At 52.9% G+C, this 25,038-nt stretch overlaps 1 protein-coding gene across 10 annotated transcripts in view; it reads left to right on the plus strand.

The window, feature by feature from the left end:
* The window catches only part of ZC3H4 (zinc finger CCCH-type containing 4), a 43,585-nt gene extending 26,690 nt beyond the window's left edge, over nucleotides 1-16,895 (plus strand). For 8 of the 10 annotated variants that reach the window (XM_089902651.1, XM_022585270.3, XM_022585274.3 and 5 more), the window contains 4 exons: nucleotides 7,648-8,012; nucleotides 8,238-8,581; nucleotides 11,547-11,798; nucleotides 13,017-14,983. In XM_089902651.1, the coding sequence (XP_089758777.1) occupies nucleotides 7,648-8,012; nucleotides 8,238-8,581; nucleotides 11,547-11,798; nucleotides 13,017-14,536 (2,481 nt within the window). In that variant the 3' untranslated portion in view covers nucleotides 14,537-14,983. Of the gene's footprint in view, nucleotides 1-7,647; nucleotides 8,013-8,237; nucleotides 8,582-11,546; nucleotides 11,799-13,016; nucleotides 14,984-15,127 lie in introns of those variants that run through there. The other 2 variants (XM_089902652.1, XM_089902654.1) reach the window with 2 other exon arrangements.
* The last annotated feature ends 8,143 nt before the right edge of the window (nucleotides 16,896-25,038 follow it).

Genomic DNA, 25,038 nt, shown 5'->3' on the forward strand with positions numbered 1-25,038 from the left:
TTCCTGCCTTCTCTCTGGTTCCCAGAAAGTTTAAGGAGATTGGCTGTTTTTTGAGAATGGAAAGAATCGGTGCCTCAGCCAGGTTCAGGAATCCACCCATGCGGGCCGGGGCTGCCTGAGGGGTTGAGGGGAAGCCCTGCACAAGCAAAGCAAGAGAACGTCCACTCCTCATTGGGAGAGCATTCATGGAGAAAGTTCTCATCTTTGCCAGGCCCTTTGGCCTGTTATCCTAGGAATAGGGTTTTGTAACTGGTAAGCTGTCTAGAATCTGTGAGTCATTCACAGGGTAAGGAGTGGGAAAAGTCATGGCGACTTCATTTCTCATTTGAAGAACTAAACAATCTGTGACTGAGGACTGCCCCCTGCTGGTGGTTCAGAGTTTGCTCTCTAGACCAGTGCTGTCCAGTAGGAACACCACAGAGCCACAAATTTAAATTTTTTAGTAGCCACATTAAAAAAGTAAAAAGAGGTGAAATTAGTGCTACCAGTATATCTTATTTAACCCAGTATATCCATGTCCAAAGTACCACTTCAGCAGGTAATAAATGATGAAATAATTACGATATTTTGGGGGTTTTTTGGGTTTTTTTGGTACTAAGTCTGAGGAATCTAGTGTTTATTTTCTGCTTATAGCACCCAGTAGCCACACATGGCCAGTGACCACTATATCGGACAGCACAGCTCTAGACACCCTAATAAAAACTCAAAGCAAATCAAGGTGGCACGTTTCCATTTCTGGTCACAAACATTTTGAGAGTATCAGTAGCATCCCCTATCTAAAGTCAAGTCTCAGTAGGTTAAAAATGAGTGTTGAACCTGGAAAAACCATTCCAGAATCGAATTTGGGTGGTCAGAAAGTAAAACTTGAACCTTTACAATGGGCCCAGAGTAACCCTGATAAACATGTGGGGTCAGCCATTTCCTTCTCTCCTGGACAGAGTTGCAGCTTGATCAACTAGGGCTGGGGCCTGAGGCTCCTGGGCAGCCCTTGGGTCCAAGCTGTGGTGCCACTTAGGACAGGGCCTTCGTCATCCTCTCCTGAAATGTCTGTGCTCTCTCTTCCACCCTTTTCTTCAGCTTTATTCTCTTGCTTCTTGGTGATGTTTCTGTCTGTCCAGATACATCAGCTTCCAACCATCCACTCTAGGTTTGAGACGTGCCTGCCTTTGGGGCTGTCAGTGACTGTAACGTGAGAGTGAGTGGCAAGAATAAGGCAAAGAATTCCCTCCACCTAAATTCCTCTGTCAGCATTATTTTGCCCCATTTGCTTTATCACTTTGCTCTCGTTTATTTTCTTTCCTTGATCCATTTGAAAATAAGTTGCGTACATTATGGTTCTTTACCATTAAATCTTTCAGTTACTGTTTTATACATATACTGTTTTATAGTCAGGTTTGTCAAGGTATAGTTTGTATCCAGTCTAAAAAAAAAAAAATGTCCTTGTTTAGTTCTGTTAATTTTTTTTTTTTTTTTTTGGCTGCGCTGGGCATCATGCGGGATCTTAGTTCCCCAACCAGGGATCGAACCCATGCGCCCTGCAGTGGAAGCGCAGAGCTCTTAACCACTGGACAGCCAGGGAATTTTCCCTAGTTCTGTGAATTTTGACAAACACAGAGAGTCATGTGACCACCTCACAGTCTAGGTAGAGGAAATTCATTCTCTCACCCCCAGAACCCCTCCCCTTTTGTAATCAGTGCCTGGGCCTCTCCCATCTCCAGACCCTGGAAACCACTGATCTGTTTTCTGTCCCTGTAGTTTGCCTTTTCAAGAAACTTATATAAATAGATATATGGTATGTAGCTTCTAAACATGTGTGCAGTTTATATAGCCTTTTGGTTTTTGTTTTTTTATAAATTTATTTTTTAAATTTATTTGTTCACTTTGTTGGGTCTTTGTTGCTGTGCGTGGGCTTTCTCTAGTTGTGGTGAGTGGGGGCTACTCTTCGTTGCGGTGCGCAGGCTTCTCATTGCGGTGACCTCTCTTGTTGCGAGCACAGGCTCTAGGCGCGCGGGCTTCAGTAGTTGTGGCATGTGAGCTTCAGTAGTTGTGGCTTGTGGGCTCTAGAGTGCAGGCTCAGTAGTTGTGGCGCACGGGCTTAGTTGCTCTGCGGCATGTGGGATCTTCCTAGACCAGTTCTCCTGCATTGGCAGGCGGATTCTTAACCGCTGGTCCACCAGGGAAGCCCTATAATAGCCTTCTGAATCTGCTGTCTTTCATTCTGCATAAGGTGTTTGAAGTTCATCCACATTGTTGCAAGTATTGATAGTTCATCACTGTTTGTTCTTGAGTAGTACTCCACTCAGTGTGGATGATCTGAGATTGTTTATCTAGTCACCAGTTGAAGAACATTTGATTTGTTATCAGTTTGGGGCAAAAGCTTAGATTTTTTTTTTTTTTTTTTGTCCACTCCGTACAGGATCTTAGTTCGCCTGTAGGATCTTAGTTCCGCAACCAGGGATTGAACCCGCGCCCCCTGCAGTGGAAGCCCAGAGTCTTAACCACAGGACCACCAGGGAATTCCCAAAGCTTAGAATGTTTAACAAATGGACATGAGCTTATTTCTTATTTCCTTGGCCCATGAACCTTGGCCCACATGTCTGTGTGTATCCGCAGGTGTGGCCGTCCTTTTCCATTGAGAGGATGCCTTTGACTTTTGGAAACCCGGGAATCATTCAGAATCAGTCCTGGCGGGGGAGGTTGTGGGACCCAGCAAGGCCCTGGTTGTGTGGTGTGAGGGAGCTCCTTGCTTCAGAGAGGCCCAGGAAGGGGCACTTGGGAGTCTCTAGGGATAGATGTGCCGGAGGACTGCCTGGATGGTTTGGGTTCAGCTTTTCAGGGTGGGGGTGGGGTGTTGACATCTCCTATGTATCTTATGCATCAGTGTTCTGGGCTCTGATGCGATTCAGCCCCTGCTTTTGAGGCAGCACTTGCGGCCCAGTGTGGGTGGCGGGTAAAGAGAGAAGTGCAGGGAGCTGGCTGTGTCCCTCGCGGGAGTCCTCGTCGGGGTGTCGTGGGGTCTGCGTGAGGGGTGAGGGGGGCGAAGTCCTGGAGTGGGAGCCCGTCGTGAGGTGAGATTTCTCCCCAGCGTGGAATGAGTGTGGAAGCCCCAGTTGTGGGGCACAGTGGGGAAGCAGAAGTGACGGGACCCAGGGAGGTGAGTGTGAGAGAGAGGGTGCCCGCCTTGCCTGGGGACCAGCGATACGCTCGTAGGGGCTGTCCTGTGGGCCAGTGCCTCAGTTCGTTTGGTCATTGAGTTCATTGCGTGGCCCAGTGTGCTGAGCACCGTGCCGGGCCAGGGTTGGCAGTGGAAGGATCACCTCAGCCTCTGTCCCCCGCACAGGGGCCATTGGCTGGGTGTTCCCGAGTGCTGAGAGGTACAGAGATGTGTGACCCTAGTCTCGGGGGCGAGGGGAGTGTGGCGCATTTGGTGGGGAGGAAGTTGTGGTCAAGTTTGTTCCTGTTTAATGAGGTATAACGTCCTCCTTAGGTTTTGCCTACACCTGAGGGCATTTCGTTGCCATTGAGAGGAGCTAGCAGTGCAGGGCTTTGGCTCTGTGACTGGAGGCTGCTCTGCCCGAGTGGGAGTGAGTGCAGAGAGGCTGGGGCAGGGTCCCTCTCAGAGAAGGTGGGGCCCGGGCCGGAGGGCGGGGCTGAGCTGGGCAGCAGCTCCTGGGCGGAGTTTGGGGGTGGGGATAAGAGAAGGGAGGGGTGCAGGGTCCCCCCCTCACAGCCCAGCTAGTGGCCTGCGGAGGAGCAGGAGGTGCATGGAATGAGGTGCGGCCAGATGGAGATGGAGATGGTACCCGTAGCTCTGGCCAGAGAGGTGGTGTGGGAGCCCCAGCCGAAGGTGGGGAGGTGGAGGGGCAGCGGAGCTGGGAGGCAAACCCAGAGGAGCACCAAGCAACCGGGTAGGCCCGTCAAAGCCTTAACTCCTTTAGTCCCCTGTGCCCCACCCTCTGGAGCCCGGGGAATGCAGGGGAAGGTGCGCTTGTCTGTTTTCTTTTCTCATTTATTTAACAAATGTGTGGTCACGCCTGCTTTGTAGCAGGCACTGTCCTGGGCACCGGGGACGCAGTGGTGAGGAGACAGGATCCAGTCATCAGGTAGACGCCGATTACACACTGGGATCGGGGCAGTGGAGGGAATGTGCAGGGAGCCCAGAGACCCTCAAACAGGCTGCCATGGGGGGAGGCTCAGTGAGGAGGTGACACTCACTGGCCCCAGGTGAATAACAGGCAGGAAGGAGGGGCGAGGGAGGCATGTGCTGAGCTGGGGTCACAGTGCAAGCAACAGCTACACACACGGTTGAGGGACCAGAAGGGGCCAGCTGGCTGGAAGGGAAGTGGGCGGAACGTGGGGCAGTAGAGCAGTCAGGGCTGCCTCTGTGGCTGCGGCCCTTCCGCCGCCCCCGAGAGCACTGCTAAAAGACACCACGAGGTGCGGGGCTCTCTCAGCACAGCTAGTCTCGGGCAGTGTTTCCCACACTGCGGTGGACACGTGTGAAATGTGGTCCTAGTTCAGTGGGTCCCCCTGTGCTGCTGGTCCACAGACAAACCACACCTTGAGTAGCAGGGCTCTAAGGGAACAGATGTTTTCCACTGATCAGACTTCCAAGTTTTCCATCCCCTTTGAAGCCAAATTCTTCTTGGACCCTGCGTCCCTGGGTCCACATACTGTTGCTGATGGTTAGGAGAGAGAAAAGCTGGGAACTGCCTGATACCCGCCGGGAAGTCCTGCCTCTGCCACCCACGCCGCCACCACTGTCCCTGGGCGGGGGAGCAAGAGGAGGGATTGTCTTGAGCAGCGCTGAGGCTGAGGCGCCGGGGTGTCTCAGAGCCCCCGTTAGGGTCCACTAAGGCATGTGTGCCGAGGTCCCCAAGGCCACCTGGGCCCAGGTTGGACAATTTGCTGGGGAGACTCCCAGGGCCGAGCTGGCTGAGATTTAACTCCAATGAAAGCACACAAAGCAGAATGCACAGAAGAAAGGCAGGCGGTAAAGGCTGAAACCAGGCACCAGCTTCCAGGAGTCCTTGCCCCCTGGAGTCACACGGGACGTGTATAACTCCTCAGGTTGTGACAGAACGCGTAGAACGCTGTCCACCATGGGCGTGCAGTAGAGACTCAGTCAGTGCCCAAGGTTTTTATTGAGGGCAGCCTCTGCCTGGCATGTACCAAAATCCCAGACTCCCAGAAGGAAAAGGGGTGTTCCGCAGAAAGCATGGTGTTTGTGCAAACGGTTTAGACACAGTGAGCCCCTCTTAGCAGTCAGGGAATCCTGGGAACCCTCTCGAAATCCAGGTTCCCAGGCACCAACCAAAGGCCAACATTGCAAGCTGGCCTTCCAAGAGAAGCAGGCAGGCCTGCAGTGTTAACTTCTGCACAGGATCCTAATTGGTGAGACGTTCTGCTTGAATTCAGACTTTGGAATTGTCCGTCTACCCTGTAACAGGCCTTATGGTGGGCCCTGTGGGTCTTGCCCTTGTGGAGTTGGTAGTCATCGGGCCAGGAATAAACAAAGATACAACTAAATGTAAAATCTTACAAAGCTTGGGCAGTGCTTTCAAGGGAGCTAATGGTGTTCCAGTAGTAAATACAGGAGACCTGGCCAGTCACTCTGAGTTGACCTTTAATTAAAGAGACCCCAGCAATTGGGGGATACGGAGCCATACATTAAGAATGGAGGGGAAAACGAATGCCTGGGGAGAGGCCTGGTCCAGGCCAGGACCCTGCTGGGGAAAAGAGCTTAGCTGTCCGCAGAACTGAAACAGAGCTGGGTGCTTAGGGTGGAGGAGTCCGCACACCATAGAAGGAAATGAAGCTTCCAGGGTGCTGTGAAGTCCTCCCCAGACACCCAGCCCTGCTGTCAGGCCCTGTGGGTCCTCGTAAGTGATTGGGTTTTGATTACAAGTGCGGTGAGGCGCCCTTAAAATTCAAACAGAACAATGAACTTTTTTTTAATATAAATTTATTTTATTTATTTTTGGCTGTGTTGGGTCTTTGTTGCTACGCGTGGGCTTTCTCTAGTTGCGGTTAGCAGGGGCTACTCTTTGTTGTAGTGCGTGGGCTTCTCATTGCGGTGGCTTCTTTTGTTGTGGAGCACAGGCTCTAGGCGTGAGGGCTCAGTTGTGGTGCGAGGGCTCTAGAGTGCAGGCTCAGTAGTTGTGGCTCACGGGCTTAGCTGCTCCGCGGCATGTGGGATCTTCTCGGACCAGGGCTTGAACCCATGTCCCCTGCATTGGCAGGCGGATTAACCACTGCACCATCAGGGAAGCCCAGAACAATGAACTGTTAATCAGCCATGAAATAGATAAAATAGATGAAACAGCTACAACATGGGTGAACCTTGAAAATGTCATGCTAAGTGAAAGAAGCCAGTCACGAAAGTCCACAATATTATAGGATTTCGTTTCTGTGAAATGTCCAGAATAGACAAATCCATAGAGACAGAAAGTAGATTGGTGGTTGCCAGGGGCTGGGAGGGAGCAGGGCATGGGGAGTGACTGCTTAATGGGTATGGCGTCTTCTTCCGCGGTGTTAGAACTAGATAGAGATGGTGGTTATACAACATCGCGAATGTACTTAGTGTCCTTGAATTGTCCACTTGAAAATGGTGAAATAGTACATTGCATGTGTTTTGCTGCCGAATAAGAATGGCTCCCCTGTCAGCTGTTCACCGAGAAGGGATGTGGCAGTGGTATGGGGCGATGACTTCTGTGCCAGAGAGGCTTTGTGGTCATTGGCCTTATGCTGTAAGGCAGAGGTCCCCAACCTTTTTGGCACCAGGGACCGGTGTTGTGGAAGGCAGTTTTTCCACAGACCCGGTTGGGGATGGGGGATGGTTTCAGGGTGATTCAAGCGCGTTGCATTTATTGTGCACTTTATTTCTGTTTTTATTACATTGTAATATATAATGAAATAATTATACAACTCACCGTAATGCAGAATCAGTTGGAGCCCTGAGCTTGTTTTCCTGCAACTAGATGGTCCCATCTGGGGGTGATGGGAGACAGTGACATCCAAAGTGTGTTGCTTATGTCCAGTCTGCTCCGTAAGATGCAGCTTAATTGTCACTTGCCACTCACTGATAGGGGTTGTTTTTTTTGTTTGTTTGTTTTTGCGTTGATAGGGTTTTGATATGAGTCTGTAAACAACCGATTTATTATGGTCTCTGCAGTCAGACCTCTCTGCTGATGATAACCTGTATCTGCAGCCGCTCCCCAGCGCTGGCATCACCGCCTCCGCTCCACCTCAGATCACCAGGCGTTAGAGTCTCATGAGGAGCACGCAAGCTAGATCCCTTGCATGCGCGGTTCACAGTAGGGTTCATGCTCCTGTGTGAATCTAATGCCCACGCTGATCTGACAGGAGGCCGAGCTCAGGCAGGAACGCGAGCAACGGGGAGTGGCTGTAAATACTGACGAAGCTTCGCTTCGCTTGCCCGCCTCTCACCTGCTGTGTGGCCTGGTTCCTAACAGGCCACAGACCAGTACCAGTCCGTGGCCCGGGGGTTGGGTACCACTGCTGTAAGGGCCTTGGGATATTGAAGAGTTACCCTCAGCAAATTCAGCTCTCAGCCCCGGAGGAGTGCATTCCAGCCCGCCTCCTCCCCTGTCCTTACTCTCACTGTTTTGTCCTTCTGGCCCGCAGATGTTGGCTGATGACGCAGAGGCAGGCGCTGAGGATGAGAAGGAAGTTGAGGAGCTGAAGAAGCAGGGCATCAACCCCCTGCCCAAACCTCCCCCTGGCGTGGGCCTCCTGCCCACCCCGCCCCGCCCACCTGGCCCTCCGGCCCCGACCTCTCCGAATGGCCGGCCCATGCAGGGTGGCCCCCCACCCCCGCCCCCGCCCCCGCCCCCGCCCCCCGGCCCCCCTCAGCTGCCCATGCCTGTGCATGAGCCGCTGTCCCCACAGCAGCTGCAGCAGCAGCAGGACATGTACAACAAGAAGATCCCCTCCTTGTTTGAGATCGTGGTGCGGCCCACAGGACAGCTGGCTGAGAAACTGGGTGTGAGGTGAGTGCCTGGGGGCTCTTCTGGGCTCAGCCAGGCTCCTCTGTGCCAGGGCCCTGTGGCCTGGAACCTAACCAGGCCAGCATCCTGCCTCTCTCCAAAGCCCTCAGTGGCCTGGTCTGGAGCCCTCTGTTGCTCAACCATGCGCAGGCCTCTGTGTCTCCTCAGGGATGTGGCTGCCACCCTTCCTCTGCAGCCCTGCTCACGGGCACCATTTTCTCCTTCCAGGTTCCCTGGACCCGGAGGACCCCCAGGACCGATGGGCCCCGGGCCCAACATGGGACCCCCGGGGCCGATGGGGGCCCCGATGCATCCTGACATGCATCCCGACATGCACCCGGACATGCACCCTGACATGCATCCGGACATGCACCCCGACATGCCAATGGGCCCTGGCATGAATCCTGGCCCGCCCATGGGACCTGGCGGCCCTCCAATGATGCCCTATGGTCCTGGAGACTCCCCACATTCTGGAATGATGCCCCCCATCCCACCAGCCCAGAACTTCTATGAAAACTTTTATCAGCAGCAAGAGGGCATGGAGATGGAGCCAGGACTCATTGGGGACGCAGGTATGCAGGGCTCAGGGTGGGGGCCAGCCGGGGCTGCTGGGGTCTGCACAGTGGAATGTAGTCAGGAAGATTTGGTTTTTCTTCCTTGGTCTGAGTCTTTGAAAACATGAATCCAACTCCATCTCTGTCCCGTGAGTGGTTGAACATTTTCAGTGACGTGGGATTCACTACCCTGTTGAGTCTAGGAGGAGTGTTATGATTACCATCACTATAACTTACTTAATTTCTGTAAGTTTTGCTTGGTGTGTGTGGAGTGGGAGCTTGGGAAGTTAGAGGGATGGGTGTGGAATGGTGTTGAACTTCAAGGCTGAGGTGCCCTCAACCAAAGCGGCCTCCTTCTGGGGTGGTTCTTGGCTTGGAGCTGCCTTGCGACTCTGCTTGTTCTGTCCCCACAACTGACCATCTTCCTTCCTCCTTTCCTTCCTTTCTTACAAAACGAGAACATGTGTTGGTAACAAACTAAACGTCCGACAGTCGGGTGCTTGGGTGACAGTGCCGCATCAGTAGGAGGCGGTGTGCAGCCCTCAGAAGGATGAGATGTGTCATTGCTGCCAGGGGCCAGGCGTGCTTCTAGGCATGGGGTCAGAGCAAGCAAAGCACGTAGTCCTTGCCTTAACTGCATTTGAGTGGAGGGAAACCGACAGGAAATGTGTAAACAAGGGCGTCAGCTCGTTTCGGCATTGGTCATTGCTGGCGGTGAAATGGGGCACCGTGTGAGGGTGACGGGTGGAGGCCGGGCCAGCTGGGTGCGTCACAGCCAGCAGAGGCCTGTCTGAGAGGTGAAGGCGGGGAGAGAGTCGTGGGCTTGGCTTAGGTGGCAGCTGCAGCAGGTACGGAGGCCTCAGCCAGTCACCTTGTTTGTGGAAAACAAAGGTGTCCATGTGGCTTGGAAAGGGAGGACAGGGGAGAGAAGTCCCAGCACACAGGACCCTGCGGGCCATGGCGAGGTGGACTCGGTGGAAGAGTGACGGGGATAGTGGAGGAACACAAGGGCGATGGATGCTAGTAGGGGCCGGAGGGGAATCTTGGAAGCATGTGGGCTGCCCTTGAGTCGCCCTGGGCAGAGGTGAGGTGGGTGGCAGCCGGGAGAGGACAGGGAGCAGCAGGGCTAGGTTTAGAGGTGGAGCCATAGGGCCAACGTGACAGGGTGGCAGGGGCGGGTGGGGGTGCCAGCTGCGGGGCAGAGGCGCTCTGGGTGTTCATGCCGAGCCAGGTTGGTGCAGGGCAGCACTTCTGCTTTGGCCACATTAAGCACGAGGTGCCCGTTTGACAGCCATGCAGACGTCAGGAAGCTGACCAGGCTGGAGGTCAGTGTGAGAGTCTTTGGCATCTCAGTAGTGTTCAAAGGCACGAGAGCAGGTGTTTGGGGCAGGGAGCCAGGTGAGTGCATGTTCTCAAGTGAGAAAAGCGACCTGAGGGGGCTTCCTCCCCCTTTAAACGTGTATGAAACGTGCATGGAAAAGGTCTGGGTGGGGACGAAAACCCGAAAGTCTGTCGAGCTGATAACAGTTGGTATCTCTGGAGTAATTCACTCTAATCCCATATCATGAAATCTACCTTTTTAGTATTATTCAGTTGTTTTTAATATATTGAAAATAGCAGAACCGTCAAGTAATTCACTCATGAAATCTACCTTTTTAGTACTATTCAGTTGTTTTTAATATATTGAAAATAGCAGAACTGTCAAGTAATTCACTCTTGAATTCCGTGCAGGGGGGACTGGGTGGGACTGTTGTTTAAGGAGTGTCCCCAGCTCCAAGCCAGGGTGTGGCTCAGAGCAGACTCGCCCATCAAGTTCACATGTTATGAAGTTCAGGGGCTAGAAGAAAGTGACCTTTCACTTTTTGCTTTATACACTTTGTGTATGACATATTTGCATATTTAATCACTTTAATCCTGAAAGTTTACTTCAAGTTACAGATTCACTTTCTTGGTAGTGCTGGCCACATTTTGGCTGCTCAGTAGGGGAGCCACATCACACGGTGCAGATAGGGGATATTTCAACCTTGCAGAACGTTCGTTCTGTGGGACAGTGTTAACTGGACTTTGTCTCCGACCCACACATGCGCGCGCGCACACACACAAGTCTCCAGGCGTGTCGTTGAAGATCTGCCCACTGTGTTCCCCTCGTCTTTGGCTCTGACTTGGGTAGCATTTGTGAAGGGAGGTGGCTAGTGCCAGGCGCCTGCCCGCCCTCCGAGAATGAAGGCAAGCCCTTCCGCCTTGTGCTTCCTAGATGCTGTATGGGAGAAACACCCCCGCACCTCGTACCTTTAAATGCAGCAGCACGGTCATAAACGTTTGTGGAGTTAGGAACCCATAAAGGGAGGAGGAATCACCCGTCAGCCTCTGGGTGGACATGTAGCCATAGCAACATTGTGGTGTATTTTCTTCTCTTCTTTACTAGTCTTTGTTTACCATGGTTGAACTCATATTCTGAGCTTACTGAGAGATTAGGGTGTGTTTTTCTTTATTGATTATTTATTTATTTATTTATTTAAAGAAATCATAAAATTAATGCTCATCAAGCGTAATTAAGACAGACCAGAAATGTGTGGAGTAAAAAGTGAAAGATCCCGCAGCCCCTCTCTCCTGTTCTCATCCCCAGAGGGACTGTTTTCTGTCTGTCTTTTCAAAGCCTTTTCTTTGTGTTTTACAAACATCCGTACGATGTTCCGTCCTGTTTTCACCTCATGAGCATTTGCCCATGTCACTAAACCTCACCGTGAACCCCATTCTCAGTGGCTGCATCCTAGGTGGGACCCTCCCCACCCCCCATTGGCTGCTCCGTCCTCCGCTGCTGGGCTTTCCGTGGGGCCCCTCCTGGGGAGGGTAGGAAGGGACGGGCTACACATTCTCACCCATCGCCATCAGGGGGTGGTTTTCCAGTTAAGGGCACGGGTGGGTCGGAGTTGGTGCCGTGAGGCCCTTCCCGACATGAACCCTCGGTTCTTCCCTGCCACAGAGGACTACGGGCACTACGAAGAGCTGCCGGGGGAGCCTGGGGAGCACCTCTTCCCCGAGCACCCTCTGGAGCCTGACAGCTTCCCTGAGGGAGGGCCCCCAGGCCGGCCGAAGCCGGGCGCCGGTGTCCCTGACTTCCTGCCCTCGGCCCAGAGGGCCCTGTACCTGAGGATCCAGCAGAAGCAGCAGGAGGAGGAGGAGAGAGCGAGGAGGCTGGCTGAGCGCAGCAAGCAGGACCGGGAGAGTGAGGAAGGCATGTGTCCTCCCCAGGGGCAGGGGCTTCCCTGACGGGCGCAGCCCCCCCGGGCCGCCGTGCAGGGCAGAGGTGGGGAGCACCTAGGTCGGGTTTTGTGTCAGAAAGGGACCTGTGGCCGGAGAGGACCCCTGCCCAGGGCTGTGAAGCTGCTGGGGCTGCTGCATGTCCCTGAGAAAATTAGAAGTCGGGGCTGCCCTTCTGTGTCGTGGGGTTCGGGAGAAACCCTGATCCCATTGAGGAGGGAGGTGGGCTGGTCCCTGGAGGAGACAGCAGGCAATAGGGTTCACCCCCTGCACCCTTACAGAGGAGGCTGTAGGGAGATTCTCAATCCCCCTTTCCCAGATCATGTTCTCGGGAAGCCAACAGATGAGAGCTAGTCATCGACATAAACCAGTAATGATCACAGGCACAGCTGCCAAGTCTCAGGTGCTGTGCAGTGACCTGATGGTATCCACCCCAGGGTGAAAGGGGGCGGACAGAAACGGTATGTAGAACCTGAAGCCAGAGGCCATGGGTGGCCCTGACCAGAGCCGAGGAGCAAGTGGGACAGTGAGAACAGGGGACAGCCCCCTCCCCTAGGGGCTCCGGTTGCACCTGCCTAGAAAGTTGGACATGGGCTAGCTTCTGAGTCTGCCCACCCGGCCCCGCCTCTTATCAGCTGGTGACTGCCCTGCCATGGGTCGCGGGAACGTTTTGAGGGGCCTGGGAGGCACGTGTCTGTGAGCCCCAAGCGCAGTGAGAGCCAAGGCAGCAGTAGCTGCTCACAGGCACTCAGAGCCAGGCCTGCCGTGCTGGGGCCTGAACCTGCCCAGGAGGTGAGGAGGTGGCGGCAGAGCCCTGGACTCAACCCTGGCTCCATCCCCTATCTTATGGCACTGTCTGTGCCTCTGTTTTTCTTATCTGTCAAATGGGCGTGATGATAACGCTATATCCTGAGTGTTTGTGACAAATAAGACAAAGCACTTAGAATGGTGCCGGTACGGGGAAAGGTCCATAAACGATAGCCAGAGACCTGCCAAGCTCGGTGCTTGGCCTGCCTGAGCTCACTGACTCTTCGTGGCATCCTGTGCTGGGGATGGGGTGTTGTAAGAGAGGAGAAACTGAGGTTCTGAGAGGTAAGAGGCAGGGGAGTGGGCTGCCATGGGGTCCAAAGAGGGCTGGTGGCAGATGTGGTGGCCACTCACCCTCTCCCTGCTCCTTTCTGCTTTTTCTCAGGTGACACTGGAAACTGGTACTCAAGTGATGAAGATGAGGGTGGGAACAGCGTCACCTCCATCCTGAAGACCCTGAGGCAGCAGACGTCTAGCCGACCCCAGGCTTCTGTCGGGGAGCTGAGCAGCACTGGGCTGGGGGACCCCCGCCTCCAGAAGGGACACCCCACAGGAGGGCGGCTGGCTGACCCCCGCCTCAGCCGGGACCCCAGACTTAGCCGCCACGTCGAGGCTTCCAGCAGTTCAGGCCCAGGTGACACAGGACCCTCTGACCCTCGACTGGCTCGCTCCCTGTCCACCCCCAAGCCCGAAGGCGGCCTTCATTCCAGCCCTGCAGGCCCAAGTGGCTCCAAGGGGTCTGGGCCACCCCCTGCAGAAGAGGAGGAAGGGGAACGGGCCCTTCGGGAGAAGGCTGTGAACATTCCCCTGGAACCCCTCCCTGGGCACCCACTGCGGGACCCGCGCTCGCAGCTGCAGCAGTTCAGCCACATCAAGAAGGATGTGACCCTGAGCAAGCCGAGCTTTGCCCGCACTGTGCTCTGGAACCCTGAGGACCTGATCCCCCTGCCCATCCCCAAGCAGGATGCAGTGCCCCCCGTCCCTGTGGCCCTGCAGTCCATGCCTGCCCTGGATCCCAGGCTGCACCGCACCACCACCTCGGGCCCCCCCAACCCCCGGCAGCGCCCAGGCACCTCTACAGATCCCAGCACATCTGGCTCTAGCCTGCCTGACTTTGAGCTCCTCTCTCGCATCCTCAAGACTGTCAATGCCACTGGCCCCTCGGCGGCCCCTGGCCCCGGTGACAAGCCCAGTGACCCTCGAGTGCGGAAGACACCCACCGACCCCCGGCTGCAGAAACCAGCAGACTCTGCTGCCTCCTCCCGGGCAGCCAAGCCTGGCCCCACAGAAGCACCCTCTCCAGCTGCCAGCCCCAGCGGGGAGTCCTCCCCGCCAGCCACCGCCCCCTATGACCCCCGCGTGCTGGCAGCCGGCGGCCTGGGCCAGGGCAGCGGGAGTGGGCAGAGCAGCGTGCTGAGCGGCATCAGCCTCTACGACCCCAGGACTCCCAACACGGGTGGCAAAGCTGCAGAGCCGGCCGCTGACGCAGGCACCCAGCCCAAGGGCCCTGAGGGCAACGGCAAGAGCTCCGCCACCAAGGCCAAGGAGCCCCCATTTGTCCGCAAGTCCGCCCTGGAACAGCCTGAATCGGGGAAGTCTGGGGCAGATGGGGCCGCAGTCACGGCCACAGACAGGTACAACAGTTACAACCGGCCCCGGCCCAAGGCCGCTGCGGCCCCCGCCGCCGCCACGGGCGCCTCGCCAGCAGAGGGCGTCCCGCCCCAGCCCGGCGTGCACAACCTCCCGGTGCCCACCCTCTTCGGGACCGTGAAACAGGCACCCAAGACGGGCTCCGGAAGCCCATTTGCTGGCAACAGCCCGGCCCAAGAGGGTGAGCAGGACGCTGGGTCCCTGAAAGATGTTTTTAAAGGCTTTGACCCCACTGCCTCCCCCTTTTGCCAGTAGTGTTAAGCCGGAGTCGAGCGCTCCCTGCACCCCACCCTTCCCAGGGCAATATTTAAGGGCAGCAACCAGAGTTGGGGACTTGGGGGGAGGGGGGAGGGGGTCTGGGTGTTCTTTCTTTTCTTTTTTCCTATTCTTTTTTCTTTTCTTCCCCCCCTCTCCTTTTTTTTTTAAAGTAGTACTTTCTTTGAAACATATAAATTGTATATAACTATCTTTAACTTCTGGTCAGTGCTGCGGGGCTCCTAGGCTCCTGCCAAGAAAACCTACATGTGCATGTGTACAGTTGCGAGTCCCCTGGGCCTCAGCCCCAGCTGGCACTCCGCCTGGCCTGGCCAGGCCTGATTTTCAGGGACTTCTTAAAGGCTGGGGCCCCAGTTTGGTGGCTGGGGGTCTGGTGGGTTTTCTGGGCAGAGCTTGGCCCCTCCCCCCCATCCTACCCCCCCCCCCCGCCAGGACAAAGGGAACAGCAGGCGTCGAGAAGGCACTGAGCACTGCTCACCCTGTGGTGCATGAGCAAGAAGAGACGGAGCCGAGATGGTGGGCAGGACCCGCATGGAAGCAGGTCTAGGCATTTCTGCGTCTCCTCTGCAGTGTGCAGGCCATGATGACCCGCTTCAGGGGCCAGCGGAAGTGAGAAAGTGTCAAGACAGAAGGAAAAGAGAAAGAGCCTTCGGAAGCTGCCTGGGCCGGGAGAAACAAAGTCCTTTTCCACTGCTGTCTCATCTGGATTCACACACCGGCCTCCCTGCCATCCTCCGTCCAGAGTTCATCCCAGAGCAAACCGGCGTCCTCCAGCCTGCGACAGGAGACTCCGGGTGAGAAATGGACCTGGAGTCGGCAAGTCTGGTGTGGCCAGGAGCTGCCTGCGAGAGGCAGAGCACGCGCTTTCCGTCAGCTTAGCCCGTCCCGTCCTGTCGTGTCCCGGCCGTGCCTTTCCCCCTCGTGCTGGGCTCTGTCCTGGGCTCAGAAGGCAAAGTGCCCAGTGAGCCGGCCCCGGCCCTCTGGGGACAGCTCAAGGATCCATGGCACGGCCACGCCATCAGGCTTCTGACAGAGGGGTCCCTGGGTGGTTCTCGGCAAAGTGTTTTGCTTTCTCTGCTTTCTTCACACCTCCTTGCACCATATTTTTAGGGCCCGTGGTTTTGGTGTGTTTGGTTTTCTTCCAAGCCGACAGGTGCATGGGTTCGAGGCGTGTACAGAGTTGCATTTGTGGATACTTCCGGGAGGGGGCCTGAGGACACGGTGGGAGACTAGCCAGGGCAGGGTGTGGGCTGCTGGGCCCTCTCCAGGAGAGGGACTGGGACCCCCACTGTGGGCAGGGGCCATGGGACCCAAAGCCTGTATCCTGCTCTCCTCATCCGGCTGAGCCGGGAAGGGAGCATAGATGCCTGCCGGGGCTCCGCCCGACCTCCCCCAAGACCCTGGCTGAGGTCCCATCCTGTCCACAGAGCCCCAGAGAAGGCCTACCCCGTGGACGTGGCCTGAGGGGAACCGGCGAGGCTTGTGCGGCCGGGGCTCCCTCCCGCCTGTGTGCCGGTACTGGCCGGCCGTCTCCCGCCTTTTTCCTCCTCATCCCACCGTCTCAACCACCTCGCTTAAGGGCCCTGACTCTTTCTTACTAATAATGAGGAAACATGGTGTCCCAGCCAAAGGGTTCCCCCTCCCACCTCCTCGGGGTAGGAGGTTAAAGAGGGTTCAATACCAAACGCCCTGCCCCAGAAGAGAAGTAGTCATTGAGTTTGGGGCCGGAAGCAAGGGCGGGAGAGGCAGTGCGCCATGATCAGGTTGGTTTGGTTTGTCTTTGTGTCTTTTTGTTTTGTTTTAAACAATCATCAGTGAGATTTTTCTTCAGCCACCAGTGTTGGCCTTGAAGCAGAGGGCTGCAGCCCCATAGTGTTTGTAAAATAAGAAAGAATACACAGTGTGGCTGTGGTTGGGTTTTTTTTTCCCTCCTTTGAGAATTTTTTTTATAAAAGCAAAATTAAATACTTTTTTAAAACTGAAATCTGTGGATGAAATAGAAGCTGGAACCCACCTCTTGGAATATTCAGCCTAAGAACCTCATGGGACTATGAATTCACCTGAAATTTTCATTTGCCATCAGGCTGAGCTTTTAAAGAAAAATTGTTCTCTAACCAGGATTGTAACAAAAGTGTAAATACTATTTCAGAGTTGAAAGTTGATGGTGCAAATATGTATATAATGTACTGTATTTTTACAATGATCGTCGCATGACTCTATTCCACCCCCTTTTTGTACTCCATATCTGTCTTCCAGAAACGTCACCTGCCCTTTCTCCTGTGGTCTCTTAATCCAATAATTGTATTACTGCCATTAAAGGATGCAGTTATTTTAAAAAGCCTGTGGGTCTTGTTTCTCCGTGCTGCCCCCACCATCCCTTGTCCCAGAAATGACAGGGCGGGGGTGAAACCTTGAAACCAGGGTCTCTTCTGGGTGGCCAGTCCCAGGGTGACATTCATGATGACACTGTGAGAATGGTGCCTCCCAACAGCTTCAGCTTCCCTTAGTGGCTGACGAGCCGACGACTGCATTCTACAGTTCTTGAGCTCTGGCTCCGGGCCAGTCTCGGCCTTTAAGGACACAGGTGGCCCACACAGGCATGGTCCTGCCCACCGCACAGATCACAGAAGAGGCCAGTGATGAACTCAGGACAACTGGGCTGGCTTCTAAGGATGAGAAACGGGAGCCCTCTAACTGCTGTAGTCTGTGTCACCTCAAAATTTATATGTTGAAACCTAGTCACCCAATGCAATGGCGTTTGGAGGTGGGACCTTTGGGAAGTGATGAGGTCAGGAGGATGAAACCCTTACGAATGGGGTTAGCGCCCTTATAAAAATGAGACCCCCACAGAGTATCTCTGCCCCTTCCTCCGTGTGAAGATGTGGCAAGAAGACAGCCATCTGGGAACCAGGAAGAGGCTCTTCACCAGACAGACACTGAATCTGCTGGCGCTCGATCTTGGACTTCCAGTCTCCAGAACTGTGCTATTTTGTTATAGCAGCCCCAGCGGACTCAGACATTACCTATTTGTTAACCAGGAGTCTTCTCCGGGGAAGCCGCACTCGGCGAGGGTGAGAAGGGAGCAGGACTTGGCCTGGAGAGTAGCCATGTCTTCTTTGGACTTCCTTTGGTTTCTGTGTTTCAGTGGGCCTCTTAATTTTCCATGACTGCCATATAAATTATAGAAGCCAAGTGGTTTAGAACAGGAACTTTGGGGGGGGGGAAACAAAACAAAACAAAAACAGGAACTTGCTACATTACAGTCCTGGAAGTCAGAAGCGTGACACGTCTCACTCCATGGTTGCCAGGGCTGCCTGCCTTTCTGGAAGAACAGGGAGATTCTGTTTATGTGCTTTTTTCAGCTTCTGGAGGCCACCCACCCACCTTGCCTCGTGGCCCTCCTCTGTCTACAAAGCCAGCAACGTCACATGTCTCTGGCCCTTCTTCCATTGTCACATCTTTCTCTGACCACAGCTGGGAAAGGCTCTCTGCTTTTAAAGACCCATGTGATTAGATTGGGTAATCCAGGATCATCTCTCCATCTCAAGATCCTTCATCACATATGCCGAGTCACTTTTGCCATGTAAATTACATATTCATGGGTTCTGGGATAAAAACATGGACATCTCTGGGGAGCCGTCCTGCCCTTTAATTGGGATCCTGGGTATTTCTCAGAGCAGGGTTCTCACAGCCCTTACGCTGGTTGCTGGTCTGAGCAGGTAAGCTCTAGGTCTCTGTCAAATATTCAGGGTTCAGCCTTTGAATTTCTTCTAATTCATCCACATCGAGTAAGGATGATTTCACCTGTAACTCAAAACTCCAGCTCAGGGACTTCCGTGGTGGTTCAGTGGTTAAGAATCCGCCCTCCAATGCAGGGGACGCAGGTTCGATCCCTGGTTAGGGAACAAAGATCCCACATGCTGCGGGGCAACTAAGCCCACGCGCCACGAATACTGAGCCGGCACACTCTGGAGCCCACGTGCCACAACTAGAGAGAAGCCCACGTGCCGCAAGGAAAGTTCCCGTGTGCCACAACTAAGGCCCGACACAGCCAAAAGTAAATATTTTTTTAAAAACCCAAAAAACTCCAACTCAGCTGCCTTAAACAGGCAGGAGTTCATCATCTTAGGTAAGAAGGTAGGGTGGTTTCAGGGTTGGTAAAAGAGTTAACTCCAAGTTCACTCAGGTTCAGCCCATCTTACCACACTGCCGGTCTGGGGCAGCAGTACCCCTCGTGATGGCAAGATGGTTAGAGCATCTTCCAGACTTCACCTCCTCACCCAGCCAAGTGCAGAAGCAGAAAAGAAACTTTCTATGTATCTATGAGCAAGGAAACGCTTCCCAGAAGTCCCTCAGTCTTCCTTTCAGGTCTCATTGGCTGGATTAGATGGTGTGACCCTCCCTACGTTGGTCCATGGCAAGAGGGGAAATAGAGGTCTGACGTCTGGTTCTTAGACTAATCAAAGATCCAGCGTCCTGGGGCTGAGCACATGGCTGCTTGGAAGGTGAACATTGCAAACACCCGTGGGGCTCGTGCAGGAAGAAGGCGGCGCAGGAGTTGGAAGCCGCAGCGGCGGTATAGGCATCATTCAAGTGTTTGGGGCATGGACCTTCTCTGCACCAGAGCCTGTGCTTGGCACCGGGCTCCAGCAGAAATGACACACTGTCTGGGGTGAGGTGTGCAAGGAGAAGGAAGATGGCATTGGGGCTTGGGAAGTTGGCAGGTCCTGGAGAGCCTTGAAGGCTGTGTTACAGACATGGGCAGGGGAGAGCTTGTATTCAAGTAACGACTGGAATCAGAACCTTCCATCTGGCGGAGGTGTAGGACATGGGTTGGCCAGGGCAAGATGGGGTGGGGGTAGGGCGAGTGGGGAGCCTGGTGGGATGACAAAGCAGGAGGATCAAGGGGCTGGGCATCAGATGGATTTGAGACTCAGAGAATAGCGCACACAGGAGTTGGAACTGGGTCAGATGTGGCAGGTGACAGAGATGAGGGGTCAGAACAGGATGTCTGAGGCAGCCCAGAGGAGGGCAGTTCCCTTACTGAGGTGGCACATGTGAGGAGAAGGTGGTCTTGGAAGGGGCTGAGTGCAGCTTTGGACCTGGAGCTCTGTGCTGCAGGCCGTGAGAGGCCCCTCCACAGAGCTGGTCATCAAAGCTGCAGGAACGGATGGCGTCACTCGGGAAGCACCTGGAGCTCTGAGCAGCATCGCTGTTGGAGGAAGAAATGGAAACTGAAATGGGACAGGAGTGGCCATCAAGCGTCGGCTGGTGAGTGGGGCTGAGAGCCTTCCGATGGGACATTGGGAACAGCAAAGAATGCCAGGTGTTCCTCGGGTGCCTGCCCTGCCCCACCACCTAGATTCTACAGGTGTGAACATTTACTGTACTTGCTTCATCATACATTTAGCCAACTGTCCATCCCTCCATCCACCCATACATCATATTTTTGTTTTCTTTGTTTTGTTTTGTTTGCTTTGCATGTGGGACCTTAGTTCCCTGAGCAGGGATCGAAACCATGCTCCCTGCAGTGGAAGCGCGGGGTCTTAACCACCGGACCGCCAGGGAAGTCCCATATTTTTGGATGCATTTCAAAATAAGTTCCAGACATCAGAACACCCTAAATCCTGCAACATGTGTATCATTAACCAGAGTTCAATATTTATTTACGTTCCCTTTTTTTTTAAGGTGGAATTTCCATATCGTGAAATGCACAAATCTTACATGTACACTCGTGGAGTTTTCAGAAATGCATCCATCTAGGTACCCCAAACCCCTATGAATCTAGAGAACAAAGTTCCCTCATTCCCCTTCCTGGCCATTCCCTGCTCTTACCCTCCCATGGGCAGCCACTCTTCTGGTTTCTTTCCTTCTTAGATAACTTCTGCATCCAAGTAATCTTGGATTGTCAGTGCCTATATCGGCAGCTCATTGCTTTCATAGCAGTGTAGTGCCCCCTTGGACGGTGGACCACAATCACTCCCTCACCTGCTGAGGGATATTTGGCCATTTCTACTTTGGGGATGTTATAAATAAAGCTGCCGTAAACATTTGTGTACAGGTCTCTGTGTGACCATAGCTGTTCATTTCTCTTGGGTAAATACCTAGGACTGAGATTGCTGGGTCACAGAGCAGGTGAACACTGAGTTTTATGAGACTGTCAAACTGTCTTCCAAACTGGTCATACCATGTTACAATTCCCAGCACAGGGAATGAGACTTCCACTTGCTCTACATCTTTGCCAGCGCTTTATTTTGTAATGTATTTAATATTACTATTTTTAATTGAGGTGAAATTCACATAAAATTAACCATTTTAAAATGAACAATTCAGTAGCACTTAGTACATTCACAATGGACAGCCATCACCTTTTTTTAGCTCCAAAATTTTTTCATCACCCCAAAAGGAAACTCATTATTAAGCATTACATCCGAAAAGATCCTTTTTCCAAAAAAAGGTCATATTCACAGGTTCAGGGGCTTAGGATGTGAACATGTATTTGGGGGGGGCCACCTTTTAACCCCCTACACTACTCTTTCAGCTGGTTCCAGGGATGCAGGCAGGGAAGGCTCTGATGGTCCTGGAGGACCTTACCAACTCCCTCTGACATCTGTCCTGGGATGTGTGTGCCATGGTTGCTGCTACTAGAGTATTTCTCACCTAGCAATAAAACATTTTGGATGAGATATGATCATTCAATAAGATTCCTAGGAACACTTTACCGGGTATTTGCAAAAGACCCACCTAGGGGAAAATGAGCTAGCTGCTTTTTCTCCCAACAGTGTTGTCCAAGGTGTGAGCCTGGTGAGCATTTCTTAACGATACTAGGAAACAATTGGGTTTTTTTGAATAAATTTATTTATTTTATTTATTTACTTTTGGCTGCGTTGGGCCTTCGTTGCTGCGCGCGGGCTTTCTCTAGTTGCAGCGAGCGGGGGCTACTCTTTGTTGCGGTGTGCAGGCTTCTCATTGCAGTGGCTTCTCTTGTGGCGGAGCACAGGCTCTAGGTGCGCAGGCTTCAGTAGTTGTGGCACACGGGCTCAGTAGTTGTGGCATGTGGGCTCCAGAGCACAGGCTCAGTAGTTGTGGTGCATGGGCTTAGTTGCTCCGTGGCATGTGGGATCTTCCTGGACCAGGGCTCAAACCGTGTCCCCTGCTTTGGCAGGCGGATTCTTAACCACTGTGCCACCAGGGAAGGCCAACAATTTTTTTTTTTTTTTTTTTAAGATTTGGAGCTTATCAGTTGTATTGGCAAAGATGGGCAAGTTTATGCTGCAGAAACACAGACTCCCAAATCTCAGTGGCTCATCCGCAGGTCAGAAGGAGGCTCTGCTCATCGCAGTCACTGAGGAACCCAGGTTGGCTGAAGCACTACCCCTGGAACAACTTGGCAGCAGTGAGGGAGGTGGAGAAGAGCCCACCAGTTCTTAAATGCTTCCTCCCCAAAGCCAAGGACTTTGCTTTGGCTGCGTTTCATTAGCTAAAGCGAGTAAGGGGGCCAGCCTAACTTCAAGGGGATGGGGAGGTGCAATTCTACCAAGCGGCCAGGAGGCGGAGAGCTGGAAATATTTGGAGACCAGGACTAATGTTTTCCACATCAGCCCTCCCCATTTCTCCCAGGCATCCCTCATTGTTTGCAGGTGCCATGCCAGGGACTACATTGCCAGCTGAGGAGGTGTGGTGGCTTGGATCTCTCACTGCAGGGAGCGTCATTATCTTAAAGCCTCGGTTGCTGCACCCAGAGATTCACCACCAGGTTTGTGTGGAGGCCACGCCCCTAAGCCTGTTCCAGCCAATGAGTGAACTGGGGGTGGGGTGGGGTGGGACCCAGGGATGAGGGTTTGTTGGGCCAGAGAGAGGGAGAAAACTGGTGTCTCCTCTAAGGACCCTAATCCTATTGGATCAGGGCCCCAACCTATGACCTCATGTAACCTTAATTACCTCCTTAAAGGCCCCATCTCCAAATACAGTCACATTGAGGGTTAGAGCTTCAACGTATGAATTTTGGGAAGACACAGTTCAGTCCTTAGCACCCGCCCTGTCCATTCCACCATATCCCCAGTAGCCCACTTGAAAAGCAAAAGCTTTCACATTCTTTCTTATTTCTTCTGGTGGTTACTCTGTTTCTCTTGAAATATGTCAACTTTAGGTATTTCCTGCCAACTTCCTGCTCCCTTCCCTCCCCCTTACTTTCAGGCTGCTCGTCTAAATACTATGATACCTCATTCTCTGTGTCTTATTCTCTCAACCAGCAGTGCCCACTAGAATGTTCCACAATGATGAAAATGTCCTCTCTTCGGTGCTGTCCAATATGACAGCCACTGGGCACATGTAGCCACTAGCACTTGAAGTGTGGCCAGTGCAACTGAGGCACTGACTTCTCGTTTTTAAGTTTAAATTTAAAGAGCCACATGTGCCCAGTGCCTGCCACGTTGGACGGCACAGCTCTAAACCTTAGCTGGAGCTCCTTGTTAAAATGATTACAATTACAAATCATGGGACTTCCCTGGTGGTCCAGTGGGTAAGTCTCCTGCTCTCCCAATGCTGTGGGCCTGGGTTCGATCCCTGGTCGGGGAACTAGATCCCACATGCATACTGCAACTAAGTCTGCCTACCGCGACTAAGAGTCCACGTGCCACAACTATAAAAAGCCCACGTGGGCTTCCCTGGTGGCACAGTGGTTGAGAGTCCGCCTGCTGATGCAGGGGACACGGGTTCGTGCCCCGGTCCAGGAAGATCTCACATGCCACGGAGTGGCTGGGCCCGTGAGCCATGGCCACTGAGCCTGCGCGTCCAGAGCCTGTGCTCCGCATCGGGAGAGGCCACAACAATGAGAGGCCCGCGTACCGCAAAAAAAAAAAAAAAAAAAAAAAGCCCACATGCCACAACGAAGATCCTGTGTCCCACAACTAAGAATCAGCAGAGCTAAAATTAATAAATAAATAAATATTTTTTAAAAATGACAAATCATTCCATTTACTTTCCTCTCAAGACCTCCCACTTTCTGGCAACTGTATTCATTGTCAAGCTTGATAACTGTATTTGTTCACTGTTGTAACCGTAACAAATTATGACAAACTCAGTGGCTTAAAAACAATGCAAATTTATTCTCTTATAGTTCTGAAGACCAGAAGTCTAAAATCAAGGTGTTGGGGGAATTCCCTGGTGGTCCAGTGGTTAGGACTCCACACTTTCACTGCCAGGGCCCGGGTTCAATTGCTAGTCAGGGAACTAAGATCCCACAAGCCACGCAGCGTGACCAAAAATATAAAATAAAATAAAATAAAATATAAGTGTTGACAGGGCTGTGTTCTTTCTGGAGCGCTCAGGGGAGAATTGACCTCTTGCTTCTGTTGTCACATCTTCTATTAACTGATCCTCCTGCCTCCCTCTTATAAGAACACTTCCGTCCGCATCCTAATTCCTGGAACCTGTGAATGCTACATTCCATGGCAAAGAAACTTTGCTGATGTGACTGAGTTAAGGATCTTGAGATGGGGAGATGATCCTACATTATCTGGGCAGGCCCAGTGTAATCGCAAGGGTCCTTATAAGAGAGAAGCAGGAGATCAGAGTAGTAGATATAGCAATGGAAGCAGAGGTTGGAGTGACTCCAGGAAGAGGCCACAAGCCAAGGAGTGCAAGTAGCTTCTTGAAGCTGGAAAAGGCAAGGAAACAGATTCTCCCCTGAAGCCTCTAGAAGGAGAGCAGCCCTGCTGATGCCTTGATTTTATTTTATTTATTTTTTAAATTTTTATTTATTTTATTTATTTATTTTTGGCTGCGTTGGGTCTTTGTTGCTGCACACAGGCTTTCTCTAGTTACGGCGAGCGGGAGCTGCTCTTCGCTGCGGTGCACGGGCTTCTCATTGCAGTGGCTTCTCTTGTTGCGGAGCGTGGGCTCTAGGCGCGCAGGCTTTAGTAGTTGCAGCACGCGGGCTCAGCAGTTGTGGCTCACGGGTTCTAGAGCACAGGCTCAGTAGCTGTGGCAAGTGGGCTTAGGTGCTCTGCAGCATTCCTGGACCAGGGCTTGAACGAACCCGTGTCCACTGCATTAGCAGGTGGATTCTTAACCACTGCACCACCAGGGAAGTCCCAACACCTTGATATTAGATCTCTGATCTCTAGAATTGTTAACAAAAAAATTAATTTGCATTGCTTTAAGCCACTAACTTCGTGGTAATTTATAACATCAGCCATGGGAAACAAATACACAGACTAAACTAACCTGTGTTATTAAAGTCACTGTGGCAGTGGCTACAGTGACTAAGAAGGGGCTTGACGGGTCCCCTGGGGGCGCTGATCATGTTTATTTCTCAGTCGGGGAGGTGGTGATGTGGGGTGTGATTTTAAAAAAATTCATCTAATTATGTGCCGTGATCTTTGTACTTTTCTGGATGTGTGTGATGCTTTAATAAAAAGTTAAATAAGAAATTCCAGGGCTTCCCTGGTTCTTCCACTGCAGGGAGCACTGGGTTCACT

Source organism: Delphinapterus leucas, chromosome 20 (assembly GCF_059928025.1).
Source record: "Delphinapterus leucas isolate spDelLeu-1000000601 "Yukka" chromosome 20, BTC_Dleu_Yukka2, whole genome shotgun sequence".
Taxonomy (NCBI): domain Eukaryota; kingdom Metazoa; phylum Chordata; class Mammalia; order Artiodactyla; family Monodontidae; genus Delphinapterus; species Delphinapterus leucas.